Source organism: Pelobates fuscus, chromosome 4 (genome assembly GCF_036172605.1).
Source record: "Pelobates fuscus isolate aPelFus1 chromosome 4, aPelFus1.pri, whole genome shotgun sequence".
Lineage (NCBI taxonomy): Eukaryota > Metazoa > Chordata > Amphibia > Anura > Pelobatidae > Pelobates > Pelobates fuscus.
The window spans coordinates 342690365-342713234 of NC_086320.1; the positions used below are offsets into that span (position 1 = coordinate 342690365).

General features: G+C 40.9%; 1 protein-coding gene across 2 annotated transcripts in view; it reads left to right on the plus strand.

The window, feature by feature from the left end:
* The window catches only part of NMT2 (N-myristoyltransferase 2), a 71322-nt gene that overhangs the window by 12186 nt on the left and 36266 nt on the right, over positions 1–22870 (plus strand). For both annotated transcript variants that reach the window (XM_063452477.1, XM_063452478.1), the window contains exon 2: positions 22599–22734. In XM_063452477.1, coding sequence (XP_063308547.1) covers positions 22599–22734 — 136 coding nt within the window. The remainder of the gene's footprint in view (positions 1–22598; positions 22735–22870) is intronic.

A 22870-nucleotide genomic window follows, 5' to 3' on the forward strand; every position in this document is an offset into this window, starting at 1 on the left:
CTATCCACTACTAGCACAGCCCTTCACATTTGGCGGCGGTGGGCTCCAAAGCTGCTAACTCGCCCTATGATTTTATATGCCCCCCTAACAAGTCTACAATACCTCACACAAGACCTGACCCTAGACAAATGGACAGAGAGGGGGATAGTAAGGGTATCCCAAATTTTGGAGCAAACGGGAATAAAGCAATTCCCCGAACTTCAGCAGACGTTCCTCCTCCCTGGTAGGGAACTTTTTACCTACCTCCGTGTGAAGCACATACTGCAGGGCGTCGCCCACGCGGCATCTGACACCCGAGTGCCTAACATGTTTGACTCCCTATGCTGCAACCTCAAAACCCCAGCAAAGCCGCTCTCCCTCTGCTACCGAAAACTCCTAGAGGTGGACAAACTAGATAAGCTAAGATACATGGTGCAATGGGAAAACGAGCTTAACTGCACACTAGATGTGAACAAGTGGTTAGCAGCAATGGCATTGGTAAAAAAGTCCTCGCACTGCCTAGACCATGTGGAAGCTGCCTACAAACTCTGGATGAGATGGTATCTCACCCCCCAGCGATTGGCTCTGATATACCCAGGTGCGCAGCAGACATGTTGGCGCTGCTGCAGGCAGGTGGGTACCATGTGCCACATATTCTGGCAATGTCCTGTGCTGACCACCTTCTGGAGCCAGGTACAATCGCTCATAGAAACAAGTCTACGGAAGAAGCTCCCGCTTACTCCGGAGACCTACCTACTACACATGCTGCCCGCAACTCTCTCGCACTCTGAGGCGGCGCTAACCACCCACATTACATTAGCGGCCAAACATTGCATAGCCTCCCTCTGGAAATCAACTATGGCACCGGGAATACAGCAGGTGGTTAACAAGGTGAATCAAACACAGCAACTAGAGAAAGTATCACACACAATCAAAGGTGCCTTAACACGTTATAACCAAATATGGTCCAAATGGTCAGGTTAGCTGAACCTGGCCCCAACACACTTGTAGGTCCATCAGCCACCCCGTCCCAGTAGTCAGGGCAATGCGAGACTGAGCACTCAACATGGCTCCCTCAAATCTCACGAAGAAGGCAATGGCGGCTGAGCAGAACCTGTGCGAACTAAGAGTGTGAGTTGGAACAACGCTCTGAGATAGCACTCTAGATGGTGATGCAGCATTCCAAACTCCTCCCCCCACTCACATTCCCTTCCCCTCCCAACACTAGTTACCCCCTCCCTTTCGTATCATATTTTTATTTTTAAACCCTTCCTAGTACTCACATACGGTATCCAAAATAGCCAGATTTGGCTTGCCTATATACCCACCAGACGACAGCGATAAGACACCTGCTGCCATCCAATGTTCCTACTCCCTTTATATGTGACTTGCAAACCAAGATATGGCCGTAAAGCTGCACTCTCTGTAACATCTGGTTAAACTATACCATGGAAGGATGTTTAAAATGTTTATAATGTTTATCTGTTATTCATTCCGCTTTGAAAGCAATGTGACACAAGTGCTGAAACACACAATAAAAACGAAATATTAAAAAAAAAAAAAAAAAAAAAAAAAAAAAAAAAAAAAACACTCCAAACACCATAATTACTACAGCACTCTCAGCCAATGAATTGGTCTTGCACTGCAGGACTTGGCTCAGGAGAGCTAACGGAAGCTCTAAGAAGGAGCTTCCAGCTCTTATTTATGACAGTTAAGGCGAGGATCAGTACTCAGTGGACGGCAGGGCGCTCCTGGCACAATAATCACTAAATTTGACCTCTCAGCGGCCTTTGACACCGTTGATCATGCTCTCCTTCTTCAAACTCTTCAATCGCTTGGTCTCTGTGACTCTGTCCTCTCATGGTTTTCCTCTTATCTCTCCCAACGCTCATTCAGTGTCTCCTTTTCTAATGATACCTCCTCCCCTTGCCCTGTCTCAGTTGGCGTTCCCCAAGGCTCCGTCCTTGGTCCCCTTCTATTTTCTCTTTATACTGCCTCTCTTGGCAAACTTATTACCTCTTTTGGATTTCACTACCACCTGTACGCTGATGACACCCAGCTATATCTCTCCTCCCCGGACCTCTCCCCTGCCGTCCTGCAACGTGTCACTGCTTGCCTTTCTTCCATCTCTGACTGGATGTCCTCCCGCTTTCTGAAACTCAATCTCTCAAAAACTGAGCTCCTTGTCTTTCCTTCTCCTAATACTGATCCTCATCTTTCGCTCTCCCTCCAAGTTTGTGGTACCAACATTAGTCCATCCTTGCAAGCGCGCTGTCTTGGCGTCATACTTGACTCTGGTCTCACCTTTGAGCCTCACATCCAGCATGTTGCCAAATCCTGTAGATTCCATCTTAAAAACATAGCCCGCATCCGCCCCTTTCTTGCACCAGATACTACCAAGGAGCTTGTCCATGCTCTAGTAATTTCCCGCATGGATTATTGTAACCCTCTCCTGATTGGTCTTCCCAATAGCCGTACTGCACCCTTACAGTCCGTAATGAATGCTGCTGCTAGATTGATTTTCCTCTCTAGTCGTTTCTCTCACACCTCACCCCTCTGCCAGTCCTTACATTGGCTTCCTGTATGCTATAGGAGTCAATTCAAGGTACTAACTCACACCTATAAAGCACTGAACAACTCTAGCCCCTCTTATATCTCCTCACAGATCCATAGGTATGTCCCTTCTCGGTCTCTCCGTTCTGCCCGTGACCACCTCCTGTCTGTTGTCCGCACTCGTACGGCCAACTCGCGCTTGCAGGACTTCTTGCGGGCGGCTCCCTTCCTATGGAATAGCCTGCCTACCGCCATCAGACTCTCCCCTAGTCTTGCATCTTTTAAGAAGTGCCTTAAAACCCATCTCTTTAGGAAAGCTTATGGCCTCCAAGACTAACCCTTACCTCACATACCTGTCTCTTGCCCTCTCCTAAAGGGCAGCCCACCTTATTTGATTGCAAATTCCTGTCCTAATGTGTTTTACACCCCACCTCCTATAGAATGTAAGCTCGTTTGAGCAGGGTCCTCTTCAACCTATTGTTCCTGTAAGTTTATTTGTAATTGTCCTATTTATAGTTAAATCCCCCTCTCATAATATTGTAAAGCGCTACGGAATCTGTTGGCGCTATATAAATGGCAATAATAAATAAATAAATTATTACTTGGAGTGTTCCTTTATAACAATGATGAATAAAATTAATTTTTCAGTGGTAACTGTTCTAATGTTGGCAGTAATGTTAGTAAAAAAAAAAAAAAAAAAAGTTTGTAACATTTTTGGATCATGATCACTGAAGTTAAAAAAAAAAACCTCAATTTGATATTGATGTTGGACTGTTATTTACCCCGGGTTCTATGACTGCATGTTCCGTTGTTAAGGTGTCTCTCGTTGAGCCAGGTAGACACGCTGCATTGCAGTGCCAAACATCGACTGTGGGTGTTTGTTTAAAAAGACACTACACAAGTAATTTTATCTATGACCAGTGGAGTGAAACGGCATAAGCGAAGTTGTTTGGTTTATTGTTCATTAATTATAAATTACATTCTAAGAGGCTCTGAACAGACATCCTTTATACCTCAAATGTTTATTTCTTCTGTGACTGATGGTGTGACAGGGAGTACAATGGATTTAGCAAGCATCAAGAATCGTCACATATCTACACCAGAAAGAAAGTTCATATGTAACACAGGAACATAGAATATAGGATTTTAAAATTATATTGTAAAATCATTTTAAAATTAATATATTTTGTCATTTAGATAAACTCCCTGGGTTTAACTAAATAAATACATTGAAATTATTTTACAATAAAATTTTTTATTAAAGACCAATGGAAGACTCCATTATTGGTCTCTGTGATGCTATCATTGCTTCACTTTGTTTTGCTGATTGAATCCAGCCAGTGACAATGTGGGGAAAGACAGTCATATGATTTCTGTATAATTGTTAGACATTCTTTTTTTTCTGCTGCATTTCGCATTAGCAGATTAGGTACCTGGCTACAGGCACATGTCCTATAGCAGGGCATTTTTACAGCACTTATAATGTGCCTTTTTGAGCTTAGGTGGAGAAAGTAAAGGACTAGGGATTTTGAAAAGTATCCTCTGAAGTTCAGTCAGCATTCTATACTTGATATCAGAGCACTAGTAACAGTTATAGAGGGTGTAAAACTCAGTGCTGTGCCAGATCCTCCAGTATCTGTGTGTGAGGCTGGACAGGAAGTGGAAGGGATCACTTCCTGTCTGCCACTAACAGCCTCTCACACAGGAAATGACTTGGAGGGTGAGCTGTATGAAAATACAAGTTTTAGACCACCCAGGTGCAGTATATAAAGTAAATAAAACAATTACTTCCTTTTTGTTAGGTGAAGATATAGCAAAAGGATTCCTCTCAATCCTCAATACAACTTTAGAAAAAATAGGATATACCTAAACCTATAAAACAAAAGAAAATGCGCTCATAGGGGATTAACGTCAAAACATAAATTGCCCCTTGTTAATATGTTTCACTCACAAGATTGAAGTGATTTTCAGGCACATCAGATAAGTAGATCTTCACGACTTTCTCACAGTTGGAATGATGAGTGTATCATGAAAAAGATAAAAAATTGGCATAGTATAGCACTGTATTAAAGTATAAATTAGCTTTTAATGTTTGCACTTACAATATAAAAGGTATAAAAAGGCCCATCAGTACAAATCTGTTTGTCCCATCGCTGTGGAGTATGGTAACCCTCAAAGAAATATCCAGCAGGAGAAAAACAGGTATATAATAAAATAAAATAAATAAAATACAGTAACAAATAAACAGCTCACTCTACGCGTTTCGTCTGTCTTCCAGACTTCCTCAGGAGTGATGAGGAAGCATCTCATCACTCATGAGGAAGTCTGGAAGACAGACGAAACGCGTAGAGTGAGCTGTTTATTTGTTACTGTATTTTATTTATTTTATTTTATTATATACCTGTTTTTCTCCTGCTGGATATTTCTTTGAGGGTTACCATACTCCACAGCGATGGGACAAACAGATTTGTACTGATGGGCCTTTTTATACCTTTTATATTGTAAGTGCAAACATTAAAAGCTAGTTTATACTTTAATACAGTGCTATACTATGCCAATCTTTTATCTTTTTCATGATACACTCATCATTCCAACTGTGAGAAAGTCGTGAAGATTTACTTATCTGATGTGCCTGAAAATCACTTCAATCTTGTGAGTGAAACATATTAACAAGGGGCAATTTATGTTTTGACGTTAATCCCCTATGAGCGCATTTTCTTTTGTTTTATAGGTTTAGGTATATCCTATTTTTTCTAAGGGTGAGCTGTATACCAGCTCATGCAGCTCTATCAATCAGAGGAGGGTGAATACTTTGCAAATAACCCTTTAAACTCCACACAAATGCACCATACACACCCCTTTTCCCCTAACCCTAAATTTAACCACTCCCCAAATCTAAACAAATCCTTACATTAATCCCAAATTTAGGCACTCAAATCCTAAACCTGAGCAAGCTCTTTACCTTAAAACTAGATTAAGCTAAAAACGAAACATCCCATGTACCCAACTAAAATTTTAACCATACCGTAACACTAAAAGAAATACTCTAAACACCCCTTGTACCACAAATGTAATCCCACTCGAGCTAAAAAAAAATCCTCCTAGCAATAAATATATGTAATTTAACAATGACTTGAACTGTTCTTTAACCTTTACTCTAACCATTTTTGACCTTATCTTTAAAGGTACACTATACTCATCAAGATCACTTAATCCCAATGAAATGGTCTGGGTTCAGTGGTCCCTGTAATTTTAACAATACAATGTAAAATATTGCACTTTCTGGCAGCTGGTATGTTGACCTCTCTGAAGGCAGAGCGGGCAAATGCAGTAGAGGAGTCCTGGCCTAGGTAAGTAATCTCTTTAAACTTAATTTTTTTTGTTATTAGCAAAGGTGCGTGGACAGAAGGGAACCTATAGTCCCAAAGTAACAACTATTATTTTGAGGGCTTTTAGGTTCCCTTTAACCCGGCATGCATTTAGACAGCTGCACAGACAGACAGATTCAAACCAAATACAACAAAAACAGAAATATGCACATACTGTATATACATACATATACACACATGTAGGTGTCAAATGTGAACATTTGTTGTTGTTTTTTGCCTCTCAAATCAACAAAAAATTCTGTATCTCCTACTTTAATGCCAGTGTTTTGTTTAAAAATATATTTTTGTGATTTAATATTCTTTATAAAGATTACATCTCTGTGGCAGTGTAGAGTTGTTTTTTTTGTATTTTTTTTGCTTTTATTTATTTATTTTTACTGCTATTGCATCTTGGTTGTTGGGTATTTTGGAGTATGTGACAATTTAACCCAAATCTGAGTTTAGATTGTAATCTTTATCAGGGTCAATATCTGCTTTGGGTTTTCCGATAAGCTGATTCTAGCAACGCTGTTCTCTCTTAAATTTCTAATACATCATGTTTTATACTTAACGTAACTACGTACAATAGAGGATTTATCAGAAGAAGCCAAATAAATACTGTACATCAAATCTCTATAGAAATATGGTGAGAACATAATTATCAAAAATACATCTCGATAGCTTCTGAAATTATATTTTATTTTTTGTTCTTGTATTTTTGTCTGTGTCAAATGTGCCTCCTCATATTCCACTCCCCACACTTTATATCACAGTTTATTTGTAAATGGTCACTGTTTATTTTTTTTACGTTTTTGTTATGCTTTTCAGTAGAGACACTTTAATCTCTGCGTATTTCCTGCGCTTGACACTGGTGAGTTATCTTCGTCTAGAAGTGTCAATGCCCCCAGCCATCACCAGTGATGGCTGCAGGGAATTGGCCTTCTCGCAGGAGCCTCCGTAGACTACTGTGCTGTAGTCTTGCGCATGTGAGGGTTCAGCAGTGACGTTGGCTCGTGATGCTAAAGCTCTAGGCGCTGAAGAGGAGCGGTTGGGACCCCCCAGCCACCTGACTCCCAGCAGCAACGTTGCTGTCGGAGGTCTTTGCAAATTCTGGAAAGTCACCAGACGGTGACAGTGCCACTTTAAGGCTTGGCTAATAGCATAGAACTTGGAATTCAAAGTCCTCTGTGGGAAAATATCAGACCTATAGACCATAATGAAACAATCCTGATTGGTTGAGCCTCTCCTTGTGAGGGAGGGGTCCGCCTGCTTCAGATACTTGCTGTGCAAGTGTACATTCCTCTTAACGAGAGGAATAAGATATGTGTTCGCAGACCTATGGATGTGTGCCATATACCAGTTCCACTTATGGCTATCCATGACACCCCAGTTGTTAATGTATTTGACTGAACAACATGGGGTTTAGTTCAATCTTGGGGTTGAAGGTTAGCAGTTGCTGTCCCGAACAGTAAATCGTAGTATTAATCTAGCAACTGTACAAGGAGTTGAGAATACTTTGAGGAAAGTGAGTTCTGCAACACTGTGCTATGGTAGCTGAGAATGCTAGAGAATATTTATATTATTGGCTGAAGGATACCAGTATGTTATAGACTTGTGCTGTTATAAGTATTGGGCACTTGAACAACTGCAGGCTCTGCTTTCCTTGATTTTTATTTTATTTCCCCTCCACCCCCCCACTTTTCACAGTTTGTTGCACATAGATTAAGAAAGAGGTGAAAAGTTGTACAGCGATAACACCACACTCTGACTCCTGCTTGCCAGTTTGTCAGCTTTGAGTGGTTTCTTATCCACTCGTACGAATTGCTCTCAGTGGAACGTCACCTCTGCTTTTTTGGCACAAGATTCTATTTTCAGTTTCTGGCTCCTTCATCGTCTTAGTGATGAATAGGGGATTGTTTCTGCAGTAAATAGGGGTCTTACATGCATGACCATACACTACAGCTTTCCTATAGGTCCTTTTATGGGGGTGTGAATGTGATGAGTCACATTTTGCAATTCTCTTCAGCTGTAATCTGCATTTTTATATTTTAGCGATGCAGCGTTTATCATGCATTTGCACGTATATAAAGAATTTCTCCCCATTGCCAGCAATAAGGTTAACATTCTAGTACTCAAAACACAGACATTACCTGCATTTCTAGCTAAGTTCATTGAGGAAAACATAAGATTGCTAGGGGGCAACTGAGCCCAGTGTTCAAGCTTACCATTGCCCTCCAAATATAGACCAATTTGGACAGGTATTGCAGAGGTCCAATGTATGCATTATATCACTGTGGCAGCATATGTTTGGGCTTTGGGTGTCAGAATAACTCTGTTACTTGTGAAAGCACTCAAACTTGGGGGGTGGGGACTTAGTTCACGAACTATGTGCACTGCTGTCCAACAAATAACATAATCACTCCAGAAAACGCTCTGTTATATCTTCTTTCACCTCACCCATTATGACTCTGGAATTGTCTGTTTTTTGTTCTGCGGTTGATAACTTATAAATATTAATTATTTTGATTGTTTATAATTTATAAAACAAAATGGTGCTGTGATAGATATGCATGTCCTGAAGGCTGGTAACTTCACCCGACATCGTCTATATTGCTCTCTTATCTTATGGTAATGCTTATTAACTGGTTATTTCTGGAATCTGCAATCTGTTACCTATTTTTTTTGTATCGCTGCACTACAAAAATAATCTGTAAAATCGGACTACATCCTAGCACAGGCATAAGCAACCTTCGGCACTCCAGATGTTTTGGACTACACCTCCCATGATGCTTTACTAGCATTATGGGTATAAGAGCATTATGGGGGATGTAGTCCACAACATCTGGAGTGCCGAAGGTTGCCTATACCTGCCCTAGCACCATAACCACTACAATAGGATGCTCACTTCAAGGCTACAGAGCAGACATCTGCCGCACGGCAAACAGAGCTGACCCTCCCCTGCTTAGTACGCTTCTGTCAATGCATCTGTAACACTAAAAAAAAATTAAAAATACATGCATTGAAAGGGAAATAGGGGGACAGGGCTTCAAGGTGAGAAGAGGTAAGAAAACTACGGTACTCATAACGTGTGGAGGTTCAGATGTATCAACATCCTTGGTTTGCCTTGTATATAGATATTCTTGCTATGCAGCTTATGTTCAAACATATTTAGGCTTTTGTCTGTAGCCTGTTTTGTTTGCTGTAATAAAAAAAATACAAAATAAACTTCTCCAGACAAGCCTGCCTATTCTGGTGGTCAATCACTTCCGACACGATTACCTTCATTGTCCCATCCATTCCGATTCTTCTCTTAAGATAGAAATATCTGTAGGCAAAGCATATATTTTGGGTATGTCCCAGAGTTAGGTTTGTAAGTTCACATTTGTTGTTGGCAAGCCAGCCTCATCTGCAGAAGCAGCAGACCATGGTAGAGGTTCATATTCTGTTCTCTCAACTAGGTTATCCAAGAGGCGTTCACTGGAGGAGGAATATTGGCATATTCTAGAGTTTTAAAAATACAGGGAGCGCAGAATTATTAGGCAAGTTGTATTTTTGAGGATTAATTTTATTATTGAACAACAACCATGTTCTCAATGAACCCAAAAAAACTCATTAATATCAAAGCTGAATATTTTTGGAAGTAGTTTTTAGTTTGTTTTTAGTTTTAGCTATTTTAGGGGGATATCTGTGTGTGCAGGTGACTATTACTGTGCATAATTATTAGGCAACTTAACAAAAAACAAATATATACCCATTTCAATTATTTATTTTTACCAGTGAACCGAATATAACATCTCAACATTCACAAATATACATTTCTGACATTCAAAAACATAACGAAAACAAATCAGTGACCAATATAGCCACCTTTCTTTGCAAGGACACTCAAAAGCCTGCCATCCATGGATTCTGTCAGTGTTTTGATCTGTTCACCATCAACATTGCGTGCAGAAGCAACCACAGCCTCCCAGACACTGTTCAGAGAGGTGTACTGTTTTCCCTCCTTGTAAATCTCACATTTGATGATGGACCACAGGTTCTCAATGGGGTTCAGATCAGGTGAACAAGGAGGCCATGTCATTAGATTTTCTTCTTTTATACCCTTTCTTGCCAGCCACGCTGTGGAGTACTTGGACGCGTGTGATGGAGCATTGTCCTGCATGAAAATAATGTTTTTCTTGAAGGATGCAGACTTCTTCCTGTACCACTGCTTGAAGAAGGTGTCTTCCAGAAACTGGCAGTAGGACTGGGAGTTGAGCTTGACTCCATCCTCAACCCGAAAAGGCCCCACAAGCTCATCTTTGATGATACCAGCCCAAACCAGTACTCCACCTCCACCTTGCTGGCGTCTGAGTCGGACTGGAGCTCTCTGCCCTTTACCAATCCAGCCACGGGCCCATCCATCTGGCCCATCAAGACTCACTCTCATTTCATCAGTCCATAAAACCTTAGAAAAATCAGTCTTGAGATATTTCTTGGCCCAGTCTTGTCGTTTCAGCTTGTGTGTCTTGTTCAGTGGTGGTCGTCTTTCAGCCTTTCTTACCTTGGCCATGTCTCTGAGTATTGCACACCTTGTGCTTTTGGGCACTCCAGTGATGTTGCAGCTCTGAAATATGGCCAAACTGGTGGCAAGTGGCATCTTGGCAGCTGCACGCTTGACTTTTCTCAGTTCATGGGCAGTTATTTTGCGCCTTGGTTTCTCCACATGCTTTTTGCGACCCTGTTGACTATTTTGAATGAAACGCTTGATTGTTCGATGATCACGCTTCAGAAGCTTTGCAATTTTAAGAGTGCTGCATCCCTCTGCAAGATATCTCACTATTTTTGACTTTTCTGAGCCTGTCAAGTCCTTCTTTTGACCCATTTTGCCAAAGGAAAGGAAGTTGCCTAATAATTATGCACACCTGATATAGGGTGTTGATGTCATTAGACCACACCCCTTCTCATTACAGAGATGCACATCACCTAATATGCTTAATTGGTAGTAGGCTTTCGAGCCTATACAGCTTGGAGTAAGACAACATGCATAAAGAGGATGATGTGGTCAAAATACTCATTTGCCTAATAATTCTGCACTCCCTGTATAAATGTCATTCTCTTTTAATCCATCTTGAGAATTCGGTCTAAGGGCACAGTCATCATCTTCCCCAAAAATCACTGTTGACCATGCGTTGTTACATTTGCCCGTCAATGCACCCTTTGTTCTGTGTCTGTCTTGATAACAAACTTGCTTGATTTTCTGTTTTAGTATAACTCTCCCTTTATGGTGAAAATACTCCGCAGCCAAACATCTGATATTTTCATCAGGATTCACAAGTGAGCAATTTCCTGGATAAAATTAAACTGTGAATCTGCAGCCCATCCCCATCAATAGTTGATAACTGCTAAGAATTCCATCTTCGGCAAAGCAATCTAGAAACAAAATTACCGTGTTATATGTTTATATGCTAGCTATGCATCCCTTGCTTCATATAAATATTATGCTAATATTTTCTCAATCAAAAAGTAGAGGGACTAAATAGCTATTTAAACCACCATGACCACTTCAGTAATAAGAGTTTGTTGTGGTGGTAGAAGTCTAGATGTATAGTGTTCCTGCTTGAAAGACTGCCGATCCAGAGACATTTGAGGGGGCTAGTAACACCCTAGGCACACGTGACTCCTGCATTTATAAAGCATGCATACAAAGGAAGAAGACTGACCAATGCAATGCAAAACCACAATTCCCATCCAATTTAAATGGTTAGGTTACAGTTCATTCCATTGCTTGTTTGTGCATATTTCAATGAAAGATATTATTGCATACTTTATCATAGATCCTTCTTTTTGCAGACTAATTACCATTTCAAAAAGAAGTAACAATCTGCGACCACTTACTTTTTTTTTAGGAAGAAGTGTAGGTTGTTTTATTCCAGTGTCACATAGGCAATGATAATGCCACCAAATGATGGATTTTGAAGTTTCTCAGGAGGTTAAGGTCTGTATGTTGTCCTCCATTGCCACATATGTATTTTTGAAGACAGGATTCAAAATGTTCAGAATTATAATGCAGGCTTAGCACAACAAGATCCAGGAAACCAAGTGTACCAGTTTAGTATGCCTTCATTTAATATTTTGTCAACATTGGTGGGTTCTTTCTCCACATCACCGATTTTTTTCCAATGATTGTTTTCCATTCAGATAGACCAGGAGTTCAGGTAAGCTACTCCAACACCCAAGTCAGTTCAATTTTATGAAGGCCGATTTGTATGTTAAACTGTTCAGTCAAAGGTTTCTTCAGGCTTTTATTGAGAGACTTTCGTTGTTGTAGCTCTGTCCTCGAAGGCTGAGATATAGGGCCTTAAGTTGAAATGAACCCTAAAGTCTATGTTATGATCTGTTCCAAAGCTTTTCAAATTTAGAAAATACTATGTCCCTAACTATAGGTATTCTTTGCGCCATTTCTCAAAAGACACCCACTTAGAGGATGGTGAGTTACTGAGAAGAGTGAGTTGTGATTTGTTTCGACAGATTTTTAAATTAAATTAATTTAAAAAAAAATTATAATTACCTTTGTGCAAGCAGTGTCACTTTTATCCATAGTGAAATCCACATTGGTTAGCGAAGATGTGATTCTTAGCCGTTGTCAACTATTGATGGGGATGAGCTGCAGACACACAGTTGTAGATGTAGTTGATGTTGCGATAAGTTTATTTTATCCAGGAAAAAAAGGGGGGTGCCTGTGCCTTGACAGAGGGGGAAGCTATAGTGTCCGGAAAACTAGTTTGTTTTCCTGGCACTATAGTTTCCCTTTAAGTTCATATTTTAAGCCCTTTGTATAGTGGTGTAGAAGATTCAGTCAGTAGAACCTGTTTTCCTCTTCCAATTAATAGTATCAGTCACCACTGGGAGAGCAGTGAAGTCTTTGATGCCTTGGCAGATTTATAGTTTGCTGCCCCGAGCAGTTAAGATCTTTTTGGCTCCCTCCCTTTTCTTAATGTACAGGGTGAACTTAATGCACCTCCTCTAAATTAACTTTCCCTCTGAATGAGGGAAATACGGTATGTGAATGCTACTGTTTAAAAATAAGAACAATAATAATCATTAAACTTTAGGAAACATTTGAGTGCTCGCTGTTTGCAACAAATCCAACACTTCTGCTGAGATCTGGTTTTCTCAGCCAATTCAGGTCCTCCAATTGTTTTCAGTGAAAGATCTGTACATGTTGTTTCTACTGCTTCTGTCTGCTTGTCATCTATCTTTAATGGCAGGGTCAACCTTTTGGACAGAGGGCACCTCTTTACCGCTAGCTATAGGGTGGCCGTGCTCAGAGCCATACTGGCACAAAAATTCAGCCCAGGCATTTAAAATCATAGTGGCTTGGTGGACGAGAGATGAGAAACACTTTAAGGGAAACACCAATTACAAGCACGTCTTCCCTTCTCCCCCTGCCAGGGTTAACTCTACCTCTAGAGGTTGTCTACCAGACTGCCACTAGGGGGACTTCCGGGTCATTAGGCGACTTTTGTGTATGTATGAGGACATCCAGCATCTCCCAAATCTCATAGGAAAGTATTACACAATGCTTTCCTATAGGGGAGTCCTGATTCGCATGCACGTTAGGTCCATCCTGCCGGCTGCCGTTGGTAGGGGAGGAGCGGAGGCGGAGTCTGAACCAACGCCAAGGGACATCAGCGCTGGAATTGGCTAAATAACAGAAGAGGTTTTTAACTCCTTCTGCACTGCGGTCAGGGTCCGGGAGGGAGGCAGGCACTATAAGGCGTTTTAGTGCCACAAAATAACTTTGTTTTCCTGGCACTATAGTTTCCTTTTAACTATTATGTTGTTACCGATTTTGCTCCTTATACCCCCTCCTATGATCTGCTCCTTGGCCCTGTTCTATAACCACTGTCATGAATTGTAACTTTCTTTGCCAACAATTTCCTGGTTTCCCTTCAGTGACTATTGTTTAGGTTCCCATTTAAAGATTGGATAGGTTTGCACTTGATAATGAGAGACTGTAATTTCATCATAGTCTTTGTCGTAGTTAACGTTTTTGTCAAACCACATCAAAACCGTTTTGACAGACTTTACAGTTGCTTGACTCACTGCACCATAACAACTACAATCTGTCTAGACAATATTCTAGATGGTAGGGCCCTTTGCATGTTCATCAAAATGTCTTGGAGTCTTGCCGTAACTTATATAAAGCTCTGAGCACAATGAGAGTTTAACTCAAAGCAAACCTCTGACTCCATAAGCATCATAGGTGTTTCAATGCCAAGTGGCCAGTGTGCTGGAGATTGTCCATTCCATCCCACGCTGTACCTGCAGATCTGGATTTTTATACAGCTACCCTGAGATTGTGTACATTTTGCAGGAAGTCATGGAGTATTATTTATGAAGCTATGATTAATACAGTAAATCCCCTCTGAGCTATAACTGTTGGGATGTGGATTACACATATGCTTTAGAGGCAATTAGTGGACAATTAAGGGCACTTTTTGCACGCTGGCATATGTCAAGAACTGTGCTGTATTCATGGCTGTAGCTTCCCACTGCTTGTTTTCCCATAGAATAAAATCTATCTCATATTCCCATAGCTGATTCTAAGAATTGGTTGTTTTTACAAGTCTGGTAGTCTGAGATGCGTTGCCAGGGCAGGTATTGCTACATTTAGCACTTGTACTTCTTTCATTTATTTATTCATTTAAGACGTATTTGTGAAAGAGACTTAAAAGGCGTAACCCATAAGATGTCAAGGTGATTGAAGGCACTGGATATAAAGATAAATATGGGACACTCCTGGTGCCTTAACCACTATGGCTTATGAAAGTGGTTATGGTACTTCCTATCATTTATTTTAATTGCAGACTTAAAAATAGAGGGCTTTAAATTGGATCTCCCCCCTACAAAACGTGTCAGAGAGTCCAGAAATACATTTACCAATACGTTATTACACAAGGCCTGAAACAGAGAGCCTTGCGGGTATTGCACCTTGGCAATGAGGGCATTTCCCAGCGCTGGTCATCACAGAGACTGCGTTAGGAGGAAGTGTTGTATTGGAACTTTTGCTTTAAAATTGTATTTTTATTTTTTCTGTTCATTAAACACTGTAGGCATTAAAACAACTTCACACCTTTGAAGTTGTTATAGTGATACCGGAGAAACTGACGGAAGCCAAGCACAGAGAGATGGACACAGGTTTCTTCAGGAAGGAAGAGATTCTTTATTGGATCACCGATCGGGACTCAGAGGGTCTAATGTCACCAAAATACAGCAAGTTCTGAGCCCCGGACAATAGTGCAGGCTCCTTATATAGGCACATAACTCCTCCCATATTAAGCTCCACCCGCACATTCTCTTGACCAATCAATACAAATAAGAATTAACTTCCTGCTTGACCGCATGGCCTGTCCAGCACAATGGAGGAGGGGAATACTACATCCTGTATTCTTGCACATGCTCTGTACACTACTGTTCGTATCTTGCCTCGTGCAACCAACTGATCGATACGTCAGCATATGCACGTACACATGCCACGTGGTAATCTCGGCCTACTAAATTTATTTTTACCGAGATTCCACCACAATAGTGCCTTCAATCCTTTAAACCCCCAAAACCCTTTTATTTAAATAATTAGAAGGCTAAGTAACGTGACTTCAAGCCACATCTCCAAGCCCTCTGAGTGTAAAAGCTGGTAGTTTACATTCCCGGCTCGTAATCTGTGTATGCGCAGTGCCGTTACAGTCGGCCATAGAGAATATTTGTATTCAATGATTCTCTATAGTAGACTCATAGGTCCGTCGCCCAGGAGCAGTTTCCAATGCTCCTCTGTGAGGATTATGTCGCTTGAGGGGGAGGTGAGTAATTTTTTATTTTGGGGGGGGGGGGGGGAGGAGGGTACCGGGGGGAGGTCTTGAACTAAATAGCCACATCCGAACTGCAGAGTTGGAAATACAGATTATATATAGTGATGTCCCGAACAGTTCGCCGGAAACCGCTCGCCGACGAACATAGCGTGTTCGCGGTTGCGAACGCGCGATGTTTGGTCAGCCCCCTATTCGTCATGGAGGTGGGAGGGTCTGCTGCTGATTGGCTGGAATGTGTCTGCTGACTGTGAGGTACAGGGTCAAAGTTTACTCAATGATGACGAATAGGGGGCGGACCGAACATGTTATGTTCGCCGGCGAACAGTTCCCGGCGAACTGTTCGGGACATCACTAATTATATATACCTATCGCCACAGTGTTCCTTTAAGCAGAATGTCACATCCGTAGCACATACAGATATTCACTGTACTATATAGTGATGTATAGTGTGCAGTTGTCCAAATTTTGAAATGCAAGCTTTCTTCATGAAAGAAAAGTAATTTTTAATTTGTTCCTCCAGTAATGATGGAAGTCAAGCTTCTGTGGTTCCCAATAAGCTGTTAGAAAATACCCTCAGGACAAAGAATGTTCTGTATTGAAAATAAAGCTGGTTGGAGTAATATTTCAAACCAAATGTCAAAAAATTTAAATTAGATACTGTTTGTTCCCCAATGTCTCAAAATTATGTGTGAAATGTACAGGAAAAGACGTACAAGCAACACAAATTAGATACAATATGTACGGTTAAGGGAAATTACATTTAACCTACATAAAGGAAAAATTGCCGGGTAAAAACTACCATGTATTTTTCAAGAAAAACATTCAGGGAACAATACAAGATTCATACTTCTAAAGCTTCCCTGGGTGAGCTTTCCCATTCCTAACCATGAAGAACAAATGTAGCCAGATGTAGCTTATAAAATAAGTAGTTCATTCCCAAGAGTAGTTCCACTGATCAGGTTAAAGGACCACTCTAGTGCCAGGAAAACATACTCGTTTTCCTGGCACTAGAGTGCCCTGAGGGTGCCCCCACCCTCAGGGACCCACTCCCGCCGGGCTCTGGGGGGAGGAAGGGGTTAAACTTACCTCTTTCTCCAGCGCCGGGCGGGGAGCTCTACTCCTCCTCCTCTTCTTCCTCGCGACGTCATCGGCTGAATGCGCATGCGCGGCAGGAGCCGCGCTCGCTTTCAGCCGGTCGCATAGGAAAGCATTCATAATGCTTTCCTATGGACGCTTGCGTGCTCTCACTGTGATTTTCACAGTGAGAAGCACGCAAGCGCCTCTAGCGGCTGTCAGTGAGACAGCCACTAGAGGCTCTGGAGGCTGGCTTAACCCTCAGAATAAACATAGCAGTTTCTCTGAAACTGCTATGTTTATAAAAAAAAGGGTAAAAGCTAGCTGGACCTGGCACCCAGACCACTTCATTAAGCTGAAGTGGTCTGGGTGCCTAGAGTGGTCCTTTAAGCATAAAACTGTGAAAAAAAAAACTAGGTTCGCTCATGAATAATACTTATTAGTTGTATCCAATTCTCTTGTGCAGGATCCTAAAAATCTGGAGTTTATGAGAAATACAGATTTCTGTATCCAGTCAATATATTTTCTATTTTTTGTGTGTTTTTTTTTTTTTTTAATATATATCCAGCCCCATATTCTAATGCTGGGCTAGATGATTGACAGGACAAGGAGATGGAATAACACCCCACAAATAACTAGACATCTGAGTCAGGGCTAGCAGAAATTCTGTACAGACTTGGTCTTTGCAAGCTGAAATGGATATCATGTCTTGAAACAATTATGATGCGATGTCCATTATATATCCCCCCTCCCCCCCCCCCCATCATTCTGTTTTTTTGGTAATATGGCTGATTATATATAGCAGCGATTCTCAGTTTGGTAATGGTTCACTTCAGAAGCTGAAAACCCTGTGGATTTGCTGCAAGTAAAGGAGCTTAATTTTGTTTGCTTATAGTTAAATTTTTTAACAGGGTGTCTATTCCACTCTGTACCGTTCCTTTAATAATAGCCTGATAACCACACTTCTTGTGTATTCACTGGGTAGATTTCTTCCCAGGGCAGTGCCACATTTAGTAATGTACTTTTAATTTATGTGCATTCCTTATTTACAACGCTTTCATAAATTACCATTTCTTCCTTTAACCATAGAATAATGGCTCTGTTCTATTTCCATGACAACTTCAACGATTCCCAATTTGAATTGTCACAAATGTATTTTCCCACAAGTGCATTGTTTTGAGGAATGATCTTTCTAAATGGCACACTTATGTGGTTGTGCAATTTTTCATTTGTTGAACGTGGCCAAGCCAAAAAGTTGCAGTACAGGAGGAGTTGTCGGCATGATGTAAAAATCACAAATTGTGCTTATAGCTGCAGGATCTCTGTGTAATAAAATGATTTCTGTTTGCATTAATCGGAGAAGTAAGTTTATATCAACGTAGGGGCCCTTCTATTCATTAGCTCACAGTGGGTTTGCAAAAGCAATGCTCTTACAATGTATTTTAAAACGTTGGAGACTCTGTTCTTGCTGTTACCTAGGAAACATTGGCGATCATCCCCCAAATCTTCCATGCAACCTCCTAAACTTAAAGAGAAACTAGCTCAAATAAGTTTACTGCTTTATACAAGAAATTCATTTCTGTGACATCGGAGAAGATTTACGCTCTATTGAAACTGGAAGGCTGGGGAACATATTTTCTCTTTGATTATATTAGTATATTTAATTATTCATATTTATACAGTTGGTGGCATATTCCACAGTTCTGTGAAAACATAACCGGCCAAGTAAAAACATTCATGAAATGGGTGACTTTATACTTTTTTTTAAATAGTTTGTAGGTCCATTGCTCCACAGCTCCCTGCCACCTCATTAAATGTAGCTAAACGGTTTTAGAACATAAGACTACTTACCTGGGATCCACCGATTGCTACTCCCCACCATTAAGGAAACAAGGTGTACATGGCATTCCTAAAGCTGGCTTGGCTTGCGTTTCTTGCTATATTATATTCTCATCTATGTTTAATCGTGGATTTGCAGAATTTTAATTTAATTTGTAGCATGGAACATGACAACCACGTGTTTGCCTACTTGCTTTTATCACCCACCCCACTTAAAGCCTACCTTTTGCCCATGGGCTATAGGTTTATGGGATATGGTTACCACTTAAGCGATGCAGGAGTATATAGTGTGCTCTCATATTGAAAACAGGCGGATGGTTAAGAGTGACTGAGAGGTATCAGCCAACTCCTTGTCTAGATGTTCACTGCAGGTGGTAGGCTTTCATTCATTTTTATATAGTGCATTAAAAACAAGCAGGAATTTTTAAAAACATGCACTGTTTTAAGGTGCAAGTTATGATCCGTAATCTGTTCTACTTTTCTTTTCTTTTTTCTTATTAAAAATCCTAAATAAAATATTAGCTATTATTATTATTATTATTATTATTGCCATTTATATAGCGCCAACAGATTCCGTAGCGCTTTACAATATTATGAGAGGGGATTTAACTATAAATAGGACAATTACAAATAAACTTACAGGAAACAATAGGTTGAACAGGACCCTGCTCGATCGAGCTTACATTCTATAGGAGGTGGGGTGTAAAACACATTAGGACAGGAATTTGCAATCAAATAAGGTGGACTGCCCTTTAGGAGAGGGCAAGAGACCGGTATGTGAGGTAGGGGTTAGTCTTGGAGGCCATAAGCATTCCTAAAGAGATGGGTTTTAAGGCACTTCTTAAAAGATGCAAGACTAGGGGAGAGTCTGATGGCGGTAGGCAGGCTATTCCATAGGAAGGGAGCCGCCCGCGAGAAGTCCTGCAAGCGCGAGTTGGCCGTACGAGTGCGGACAACGGACAGGAGGTGGTCTCGGGCAGAGCGGAGAGACCGAGAAGGGACATACCTATGGATCTGTGAGGAGATATAAGAGGGGCTAGAGTTGTTCAGTGCTTTATAGGTGTGAGTTAGTACCTTGAATTGACTCCTATAGCATACAGGAAGCCAATGTAAGGACTGGCAGAGGGGTGAGGTGTGAGAGAAACGACTAGAGAGGAAAATCAGTCTAGCAGCAGCATTCATTACGGACTGTAGGGGTGCAGTACGGCTTTTGGGAAGACCAATCAGGAGAGGGTTACAGTAATCCATTCGGGAAATTACTAGAGCATGGACAAGCTCCTTGGTAGTATCTGGTGCAAGAAAGGGGCGGATGCGGGCTATGTTTTTAAGATGGAATCTACAGGATTTGGCAACATGCTGGATGTGAGGCTCAAAGGTGAGACCAGAGTCAAGTATGACGCCAAGACAGCGTGCTTGCAAGGATGGACTGATGTTGGTACCACAAACTTGAAGGGAGAGCGAAAGAGGAGGATCAGTATTAGGAGGAGGAAAGACAAGGAGCTGCGACTCTAATAAGCTAACCATGGCAAGGAAAATATTACATAACAATTTTGTGAATGTAAATTTTCCTAGAGCGCTACATCCCAAAATATAATTTAAAGGGACACTATAGTCACCAGAACAACTACAGCTTATTGAATTTGTTCTGGTGAGTAGAATCGTTACCTTCAGGCTTTTTGCTGTAAACACTGTCTTTTTAGAGAGAAGGCAGTGTTTACATTACAGCCTAGTGATAACTTCACTGGCCACTCCTCAGATAGCTGTTAGAGATCCTTCCTGGGTCATGGCTGCCTAAAATGCATCCAAACATTCAGTGTCTCCTCCCTCTGCATGCAGACACTGAACTTTCCTAATAGAGATTCATTGATTCACTTCATCTCTATGAGGAGATGCTGATTGGCCAGGGCTGTGTTTAAATTGTGCTGGCTCTGCCCCTGATCTGCATCTTTGTCAGTCTCAGCCAATCCTATGGGGAAGCATTGTGATTGGATCGGTTACCACTTCTGATGATGTCAGCAGACTGCTTGTTTTTCTGAGACAAACAGCATGCAGAGTTACAACTTCTGGCTTGAATACAGTAAGATTCTGTAAGAATTGACTGTAATTCAGTAAGATTCTGCTACATTTAAGGAGGCATAAGGGGCCCAGGGGGGTAGATGGGGGTTTTAACACTATAGGGTCAGGAATACATGTTTGTGTTCCTGACCCTATAGTGATCCTTTGATTATATATAGCTGATTGCGTGGTAACACCTTGCATGTTTACATTACTGTAGGTGGATATATGGTTAATTAAATCCAATTCCAACAGCAATACATTCATAAACCATTCATACAATTGACATGTTGTGATGTGTTTAGGCATTTATGAGCAGGAGTTTCTGTGAGTTTGAGTTCATTTATCAGCTTTTTATTGTTTTACTGTGAAAGCTGTTACCTGAACTTTAAATCCCAGAAACCTTTGCTGTTGAGATATAGAACAACTGGAGAAACACTAAAGGTTTAAGCAGAAAATAAAGGTTAATATCACATACCAGCTACAGAAACCAGCAAGAAGAAGTCAATATTTTAGAATGGAAGAAATGGGAGGGACAAGCTTAAAATGTAGAATACAAATCTCAAACATTATCTGTGCATTATCCAATATGTCTGTGTACAGGTTAAAAAAAATGCTCACTTGTTTGCCAATGTTAAGGGATACTCTAGGCACGAAAAAAAACTTTAATTTAATGAGACCGTGTTTATTGTTTAGATAAGGCTCTCACATGTTTTGCCATTTAAGAGTTAAATCACTTTATGCAGCCCTAGCCCCACCTCCCATGCATGTGATTTACACAGCCTCCCTACATACTTCCTGCAAAGAGAGATCTAATGTTTATATTTTCTGTGTTTCATTTTCAACTTATCTTCTGCACTGTTAATAGCCTGCTAGAGCCTCGTGTGCAATAAAAGTTAAATTTACAAAGCATGAGATGAACATCTCTAAAGAAAGTTTAATATCTGATTGCAAATGAAACCAATTTTTTCATGCAGGCTGTGTGTCACAGACAGTGGTATGTGGCTAGGGCTGCATAACAGAAACAAAAGTGATTTAACTCATAAATGGTAGAGAATTGTGCAGTGAGACTGCAGGGACATGATCTATACACCAAAACCGCTTCATTAAAGGACCACTATAGGCACCCAGAACACTTCAGCTTAATGAAGCAGTCTGGATGCCTGGTCCAGCTAGGATTAACCCTTTCTTCTATAAACATAGCAGTTTCAGGGAAACTGCTATGTTTACATTAGGGTTAATCAAGCCTCTAGTGGCTGTCTCATTGACAGCCGCTAGAGGCGCTTCCGCGCCAGCGTCCATAGGAAAGCATTGAGTAATGGACTGGCTGAATGTGCGCGCAGCTCGTGCCGCGCATGCGCATTCAGCCGATGACTGCTTTGTAATACAAAAGCAAGTAAACTCTCCACACAAGCCAAGCTCTCACTACTCTGCCCAAATGCACACACCATACAAAACCCCCAAAAAGTGAGCGTTACAGTCGTACTACAAATCTGTGTGATTTAGATGTTTGTTTTTTTGTTTTGTATTGTTAATGCATTTGAGCTGTTGAATACTAAAGCTATTGCTGATGTCCAAGAGTAGTGAGTGTTTGACCATATAGCTGATTTTACTGTGTTTTTAAGATGCAGACTACAGCAAAATATTTGATTTCGCAAACACTACATCTAATTTTAAACATGTTATAATTGAGTGGATCCTTGCAGTATCCCTTTAAAGATTGGGTGTATCCAGTTCCCTTGCAGCCAGCAGTTAAATGAAGCCTGTTCTGTACTGGTTCATGACACTGGTCAGAGCTGGCCTAGATGGCTCAACCTGTAGTGTTAAAATATTTAATATGTCTCCATATTAAACTTTATTTGTGTCATTCCCTTTACAGGAGTCCTGCTGGGGATCTTGGTGCTAAAAAGAAAAAGAAGAAGCAAAAAAGAAAAAAAGAAAAGCCAAATTCTGGGGGAACCAAATCTGATTCTGCATCAGATTCTCAAGAAATTAGAACACAACAGCCTTCAAAAGTGAGTGCATTGTACACCGCTGCATAGCTGGTTCCTGGCTCGTCTCAGACAGACACATAAAACACCATAACCACTGTAGCTTATACATCAATGAATTGATATTAGGAAACTCTCTCTGCAAACAAATCGTTTCATT